Source organism: Miscanthus floridulus, chromosome 5 (assembly GCF_019320115.1).
Source record: "Miscanthus floridulus cultivar M001 chromosome 5, ASM1932011v1, whole genome shotgun sequence".
In the NCBI taxonomy this organism is placed as follows: Eukaryota; Viridiplantae; Streptophyta; class Magnoliopsida; order Poales; family Poaceae; genus Miscanthus; species Miscanthus floridulus.
In genome coordinates this window covers 99,257,886-99,266,534 of record NC_089584.1, presented here as the reverse complement: position 1 = coordinate 99,266,534, position 8,649 = coordinate 99,257,886, and the positions used below count along the sequence as shown (strand labels likewise).

Genomic DNA, 8,649 nt, shown 5'->3' with positions numbered 1-8,649 from the left:
CGCGGACTCACGATTCCTTCCACGAGCGCTGTACCCAGCCATCCGCTAGAGTTGAGAGAGAGAGGCGGGTCTTCGGCTCCATGGTTGGCTGCTTCCACGAGCCGCGCGCTCGCGACGCCGGCCAAGCCGCGCGCGCCCGCGCCAAGCAGAGTCGTGTGCTTGGTTGTGCGCCCACATCAGGCTAAGCCGCGCGCGCCCGCGCCGCTTCCTCCGCCTGCCCGCACGCGCCCGCCTGACAGCCCGACGATGCCCTTTCGCCGCCACTGTCGCCGTACCCAGCCACCCGCTGCCTGCTAGCGTTGAGAGGGACGACCCTGAGAGAGACGATCGAGAGATAAGGGGTAAGTTTGTCTTTTCACAGGGCTTTTGTTAATTTTTAATTGCTTTGATCCGGATGTAGATAACTGAGTTAAGAATTGGGGTAAACAGAGTCTTCGTTTTGAAAAAGTAGGAGTAAAAACACAAAGTGAAAGAAAGTGGGGGTAAAATCACAATTGGGGTTGGGGCAAAAACACAATATCCGAAAGGGCAAATCTGTCATCTTTCAACTTTTTTAACACCGTTACTTGCTGTTCACGGAGTAGGGGTAAACTGAACCTTCGTTTTGAAAAAGCAGAGATAAAAACACAAAGTGAAAAAAATAGGAATAAAATCACGATTGAGATTCAAAATAGCGGCGAGAACGCAATAGCCGCTTTTGAAAAAGTCACCGTAACTGGATAAGAATAAGAACACCAGATGCAAATTCCAAGTTGCCCACTCACCTCACTTCACTGCTACTGTACTAGTCAAACAAGCATCCATAGCCGCTTTTGAAAAAGTCACCGTAACTGATAACACCAGATGCAAATTCCAAGTTGCCCACTCACCTCACTTCACTGCTACTGTACTAGTCAAACCAAGCATCCGGCTGGTCGTCGCACCAGACCGTACATATATACAACTCGACCCCCGCCAGACAGCATCACACACACGCACATTGCAATGGCAGCAGCTGGAGGCGGGGTAGGAGATGGCGAGCTGCGGCTGCTGGGCAAGTCGTCGAGCTCGTGGGTGTTCCGGGTGAGAGTGGCGCTAGGACTCAGGGGCCTGAGCTACGAGTACATCGAGGAGGACCTCGCCAACAAGAGCGACCTCCTGCTCCGGTCCAACCCGGTGCACAAGAAGGTGCCGGTCCTCATCCACGGCGGCCGCCCGGTGTGCGAGTCGCTCGTGATCCTGCAGTACGTCGACGAGATCTGGTGGGGAACCACCGGTCCCGCGCTCCTCCCGTCCGACCCCTACGACCGCGCCACGGCAAGGTTCTGGGCGGCCTTCGTCGACGACAAGGTATGGTACTCCAATCAGGAAATGAATCCATTTTCGGGCTTTCAGACTTACAGCCGTTTTCTTTCCTGTTTCTAGTTTTTTCCGGCGTTTAGCGTGCTGTTCAGATCGAGGACGGACGAGCAGAGAGCGGAGGCGCTCCAGAACGCGCTCCTTGTGGTGGAGACGTTGGAGCGGGCGTTCAGGGAGTGCTCCAAGGGGAAGGCCTTCTTCGGCGGCGACGCCGTCGGGCTCGTCGACATCACGCTCGGGAGCCACCCGATCTGGATGAGAGCGGTGGACGAGATGGCAGGCACCAATCTTCTGGACGGGGACAAGTTCCCTGGCCTGGCGGCGTGGGCGGAGCGGTTCATGGCCGTGGACGCCGTGAACAGGGTGGTGCCGGACGCCGGGAAGCTTTTGGAGCAGTACAAGGCGTCTCGGGCTATGCCGCCGCCCGCCGCTGATTCTAGCTGAACACACTGTGTGCCTACTTGCATTCAGTGAGTCGCTGTGGGACCCAAATAAATCCATGAGATCCACTACTTCGAAGTTCAAACACCTGCTTAGTTAAGAGTATTTGTACTTGAGACGTATTTGGTGTCAAGTGATCTGCGATTTTGTCTATAAGACCTACGAAATGGACAAATGGTGAGATGATGCATCATCCTGCTTTGAAATCGATACAGTCGGACTCGAGCAGAGCTAACAGCCTGACTTGCTCAGGCCAAATCCGATTCATGATCAGCACATCAATCTTCCACTCACCCGCCATCTGTCCGCTTCATGCTCTGCCTTTGTTTGCAGAAACGCCCGTGATCTACCTTCTTCCTTCAGCAGTCAGCACACTAAGGACATTTTTTTTTAAAAGATCAGGAGGGGCAAGGAGTCCTTTATTTTTCCTTTTCTATCCTCTAATAAAATATGTGGCAAACCTTTTACCGTCCTTTCTAAAAAAAAAAGGGGCAAGGAGCCCTACTGCAGCTTAAATAAATTAAACAAGAAGATAGGGGGGGGGGGGGAAGCATACGCTAAGGACAGTGCTAGTGCTGACGAAAATTTTCTTGCAACGACCTGGAAGCGTCACCGTCTCAATAATTCTAAGGGGGTGTTTGGTTCCTTAGTTCAGATTGTAGTCCCTGTTTCATCGAATGTTTGACATATGCATAGAGTATTAAATATAGATTAAAAAATGACTAATTATACAGATTGTGAATAATTTGCTAGACGAATTTTTTAAGCCTATTTAGTCCATGATTTGATAATGTTGTGCTACAGTAAATATGTGCTAATGATGGCTTAATTAGGCTTAATAGATTCATCTCGTAAATTAGTCTACTCCTGTGTAATTAGTTTTTTAATTAGCTCATATTTAGTCCTCCTAATTAGCATCCGAACGTTCGATGTGACACGGACTAAACTTTAGTACCTGGAACCAAACACCCTCTAAGTTGAGTACCCTTGCCCAATTATTTTCCCCATTGAAAGGAGACCATTGAACCACCTCTGATGCTCCTTTAGACTATCTCCAACAACCACATCTAAAATACAAGACACATTTAACGTTTGGGTAGTGCTATAGCTAAAATGTTCAATACTCATTCGACATCTTCTCCAACAGCAGAACCCAAAAGAGAATCATTTCTGCAAATGGATTTTTAGGAAAGAAGATACCTATATTTAGGTTATGCATCTTAGGCAACTCAAAATAAATCTTCCGTATAGGTACTCTGTTGGAGGCTAATTTTAGGTCTTCTACTATCTATTTTGGGTTTGGGTGCCCATATAGATCATCTATTGGAGACAGTCGTATGTCTTGCCATCTCAACCTACTATCTCATCGTATCCCTAAACTCACTTAGTCACTGTCATGGCATCACTATTAACAATGCCAATGAATGCAAAAACAACCTAACGGAACAATCCATATCAACTCTAACAATCTTGGTTTAGATCTAAGTTCTTTACTCAACCATTATTCCGGAGTTTTTATAGGTTTTCAAAATAAAACTCAGAGCTTCTTTTATATGATACTCTCAAGTCTCTCAATATATGTGGTATTTTTAGATCCTCACCAAGGCAATAGTGATGTTATGTCTTTCTGAGAGTGCATCTAGCCCTTTAGTGGGTTTTAGAATATTGAATGACAGCGTGATTAAAGGTCTAACACATTTGCTAAGTGTGGACAGGTAATAGGTTGTCTCAGGTATTTAATGAAAACCAAAATGATGTATTGTTGGAAACAATCTAGTTCAAACATAAAACACCAATGCAAATATAATTCATGCAAGGCTTATTTGTTGTGGGATTTTGATGATTCATATGAAAGCAAGCATATTGAAAAATAATTAATGAGAAACAAGGGATTGCATATGGATTGGTCTCACTGATGAAAGCTTGCTAAGATAAAAGACAAGTATACAAATGAATTTAATGAATGATTCGATACCAAGTGTGACTAGATGCCTTGAGATGGTGATGATAGCAAGGAAAGACTTCGAGGTACTAAGCAAGGGTGAAGGGCAAGCGACGGCTTGGCGACCGAGGAACCTAGCTAGGGTGAAGAAGGAAGTACTTGCATTTAGTCAAGGCACCAGTCAAATCATGTTGGTCATATTGAAGTGAAGAATCAAATCATATATGACTTTATAAAGAGATGACTTGATATCTTTGAAGCCAACTCTCATATGTTGAATGGAATCAAGTCAAATGCTCAAGATGGCAATGCTTAAGGATAAAATCAAAATCAATATGTTGACACCCTCACTTGATGAAGATTGAAGGCTATGGCATTTTGGTTCAAGGAAATTCAACTCAAGCGCTTCAAACTCCGTTTTCATTTGATCTTGAGTTAATAGGTATGCCGTACTATTAAGAGGGGTGCATCATGTGGATAGATAATCATTCATAAGTGCTCAAGCCAACCCATATAAGGTTTGAGTGTTTGAGAGACAAAAGAGCTAACTTATTTTTTGCTGGTCTGGCAATATTGGACGTGTCTGGTATTTGCCCAGTCATAGCAATTTCTTCATTATCATGGCTTGGCTCGTCGGGAGTCCGACCTGAGTCGAGAGTTCTAGCGATCGTCGGGAGTTTCGACGTCTCATGCGTCACTGACAAAGTGACCGTTGGGGTTGTACGGCCATGTGTCTAGTATTGCCCAATGGTCATATAACAACTAGTTTTTCAAAGGGGCTATAAATACCCCTTAGCCTCCACCTTTGGAGGCTGCTGATTCTACTGAGTTCCAAACGTGTTTTTGAGCCTTGAGAACACTCTCCAACCCTCTCTTAGTGAGTGAGTGATTCAAACTTGCAAAATCCATCTTGTGGGTTGAGTGAGATTCAAATTTGAGCCTTGAGAACACTCTCCAACCCTCTCTTAGTGTGTGATTGATTCAAACTTGCAAAATCCATCTTATGGGTTCAGTGAGATTCAAATTTGAGAGCAAGCCACCCTTGAGCACTTGTGCATATTTGTTACTCTTGGACTCTTTGGTTCTAGACGGCTAGGTGTCATCGAAGAGCACCCAAGAGATTGTGGTGTCCCTCGAAAAGTTTGTAACGGTTCGATTCCACCGCCATAAGGGAAGGAATCAACTAGTGGAAGAATAAAAAGAAGTTAGAAAAGACTTCGGCTAGAGTGGCCTTCGTGGTCCTCTAGAGCTGACCTTTGTTGGGTCGCTCGCAGCCCCTCAACAGAGAGTAGGTCTCGACGGAGGCCGAACTTCGGTAAAACATATCGTGCATCTCGATCCTCCTCTTTACATTTGATATTTATGATCTTGTGTGTTGCTTGAGCTTGTAAACAGGTTACCTTATGGCATCAGTGTTGATGGTAGTTATCATCCATCATAAACCGTCAACTTAACTTGAATAAATTGATGAAAATGATCACCAACATAGACTTAGGGGTTTAAACTGACAATTTCCATGAGTTTTGGTGAATCTGTGTTTTCAGCAGGGTTTATCTAGAAAACTGTCAAGAATGATCAAATCATCAAATAAAAATGTGCTTATCCATGGTGAAACCAATTCCAGAAGGTTCCAGAGGACTCCAAAAGCTATGTCACCGAAGCAGAGGGTAGGAGGCTACCAGGTAGGGCCGCCTGCCCCCCTAGGCCCACCTATCAGTCTCCGCTTCGACGTCGGTTCCTCCACTACCTCCTAGGATGCATCTACACCATTTTTCAAGTCGGTTTGATCTGAGGGCTCAGGATTGACGCTCTGGCCTATATAACCATTCCCTGCCCCCTCTAGAGCACGCTGCCATAAGTCAAGATTAGACTAGAAATTAGGGTTTCTAGAGAGGAGAATAGAGCTCCAATTCTTCAAAGTTCTAGTATAGGCTAGCTAGCAAGATTCGAGTAGAGTGTTGGTATTGTTTAGGATTCTGGATCTGTCGTCTAGAGACTAGTATAGCCATTGTATCTCTAAATTTATGACTTTGTGCTACTTCAATATTATGTTGCTAGTTATTATGTTCCTAGTTTGCTCTAGTTACATGCTTGATATAGTTATGATTGATGATGAATTTATACTATGTTCACAAAGCTCTTAGCTCAGTACTCATGTGAGTTAAGTGGTCAACATTATGTAAGCATGGTGCTTACATATTGTTTGCCTGCGGTTGCATTCTGTACTCTAGGTCATGTGGTAGATTGCGGATGTGAGACTCCCGTTGAGTCCTTTGTAGTCCACTCCCTGTTTGTAGAGCAAGTAGAACACGATTGCGAAGGGAGACAAGCTCTGTTCTTGATCTTCCTTTGTAATGTTCCTTATGCATAGATCCAAAGTTAGTTATGCTATAGATGAGAGTGTATATACTTGAGTGTACAAAAGACTTAGTAAATAAGGAATGTCTTAGGAATCTTTTGCTCTTAACGAATCTCCTGCTTAGTCGTACTATATTTTATGAGTCTCTATTTCTATCTCTGAAATACCATTTGTCGGTGTTTTGTACAAGCACCGGTAAGTAAATTTATAGTAATGTGCGTTAGGCTTAGATGGTGCGCTAAAGGACACAAGATTTATACTAGTTCGGGCCGAATGTCCCTATGTCCAGTTTGTTGCTGCTCGTGTTATTAGCACCGTGAACGGTCTGTAGTAAGGGGTACAAATGATCGAGAAAGGGACTGGTCCCAAGTCTCTGATGGAAGGGTTGAGAGGAGGTCAAGAGCTTCGTAGCCGCTTGACTGTGTGTATGAGTGCATGGTCTTGTTTTGGTCTAAAAGTCCGTTCCTCTGATGGAGGAAGTGCATCCCCTTTTATAGAGGAAGGGGGTGGCTTTTACAAGGGCGAGGGTTTAGGATGTATACTCTACTTAGTCTTGTGGCTCACATCTACCTAGCTTCGTTCTTCATTTTGATGAGTACGAAGGAAGATAAGCGCCTACAATACTGTTGATGTCTCTGTAGAATGTCAGGTTGATTACAGAATGCTACCCTGCGTAGGGTGTGGGCTGTAGTACAGTGGTTTTGACTTATTGGCCTCTCCCAGCCTTGCTCCGCACGCCTTCTGGTTCCTGTGAGTCTTTGTCGGAGGGACGAGGGGTTGGGGTCCAGAGCGAGGATGTGGTCAAGGCCTTCTAACTTGGCAGACCTGAGGGGTCGGGAAGCAGGTGCTGCTCCCTTGGGTCCATAGCGTGGTGATGGAATGTCCATCGTGCGTGGAGATATTAAGTCCTTTTTTAAAGCGTAGCGGTTGTCGTATATCTTCGTCGGGTTGCGTGTCTCAGGGCTAAAGGCGGCGCCTACAACTCTATAGGGCGAGGAGCATGCACCTGTACAACCTTTTGGGCTCTGCGGCGCCCGGAAGGGTCTAAAGCACATGTCCTATCATCCCCTAGCAGTACTTTTCCTGCCAGGGCGCAAGGTATGGTCCTTGGAGCCAAGGTTGACCCGAACGTCTTGTCTTGCCCTGTACTTATCATCTTGAGGGAATAGGGAGAAGTTGTCAGGGAGGATGAATCCAATCTTTAGATATGGAGCAGGGTGAGACTCGTTCCTTGCCGTCGGGTGAAACGGAGACCAATTCCTATCTCTCGGGTGAGACCGACCTCACCCCTCTGGGGTCGGGTGAGGCGGAATCTATCCCTCAGCCCTCGAGCAAGACCGAGCTCGCCCTCAAGGCATCGGGCGAGACGGAGTTTATCCCTTGGCCCTCGGGCGAGACCGAGCCTGTCCCAATGGCGTCGGGCGAGACGGAGATTAACCTTGAGCCCTCGGGCGAGGCAGAGTTATCTCCCAAAGGCGTCGGGCGAGGCGGAACCAAACTCCTGTCACTCGAACAAGGGATGAAACGGCACCCTTATGCGTCTAGAAGTTTTTCACGTTCGGTGGTTATTGGTTCCACCTTCTGGGGTACCCCGGTATTAGGTCCCCGACAGTAGCCCCTGAGCCTCTAGGTGATTCGAGTAGAACCACCTGGAGGGTGTTTTTTGACTTCGTCGAAGTTACTTTGCCAGAGGGTGCGCGCGAGCGCACCCGATGGGTGTAGCCCCCGAGCCCCCGGGTGATTCGAGTAGAGTCACCCGGGGGGTTGTATCGGTCCCTTCGCGGGTAAGGCTGAAGGACTTAGTTTTTTATCAGCTGGATGTTTTTCTGAGTGGGTCGTGGCATCCTGTTCGCTGGGAACTGATTCGGGGCTGACCTAACTGGTGCTTCTGCCCTTGATTTCAGATTGTTCGCGGATCCTTCCTTAGTTGGGCCGGCCGGCGAGCTTCTGGGCCCTAGGTGGGCCAAAGAGAAAAGAACAGGCCTTCGTGGCTTGCGTTTCCCAAGTGGGTAGAGAGTCCGGATTCACCTAGGGAAGGCGAACCGTCCGCTAAGATTTTTGGGGTGAGAGGATAGGGACTACGGGCGCGTGTCCCGCGACGTGACGCGGTGGCGCGCGTGGCATGCCCGAAGATCGAGGCAGATGGTTGCCCTTCTTGCGTCCGTCGCCCCCTATAAAACCACGGGGTTCGCCCCCAAGGTTCCGTATTTCGCTCCCCTGCCTTCGCGTTCTGAAACATCTGCCACCAATCGTCCCAGCCTCCTGCGCCCGCATCGCCACCGTCGACCGGCTTGCGTTTGTGTTGCAGCCGCCGTCAAGCTCGTAGCTGCCCTCCTCCCCTATTGCTTTAATGGAGTTGTGGGGCAGATCTAGCATCACCTCTCGGTGTCTGGAGGGCCTCGTCCGCCGTGGCCTTCTCCGCCCACTGTCCGCCGTCTAGGAGTGGCTGCTACCTAGCGACGAGGGTGAGCCGGTGCCGCCTGAAGGGTATGTCATCTCTTTTGCCATCTTCCATGAGCAGGGATTTGGGGTACCCATGCATAGATTCCTTCGGGGGCTGCTGGATTAC

The 8,649-nt window shown here is 47.7% G+C and overlaps 1 protein-coding gene across 1 annotated transcript; it reads left to right on the top strand.

Annotated features, from left to right (window-relative positions):
* The first annotated feature begins 901 nt into the window (after nt 1–901).
* Nucleotides 902–1,935, top strand: LOC136452745 (probable glutathione S-transferase GSTU6). Its single transcript, XM_066453345.1, has 2 exons — nt 902–1,329; nt 1,405–1,935. Exons 1-2 carry the CDS (start codon nt 985–987, stop codon nt 1,780–1,782), a joined length of 723 nt encoding a protein of 240 aa, XP_066309442.1. The 5' UTR covers nt 902–984; the 3' UTR covers nt 1,783–1,935.
* The last annotated feature ends 6,714 nt before the right edge of the window (nt 1,936–8,649 follow it).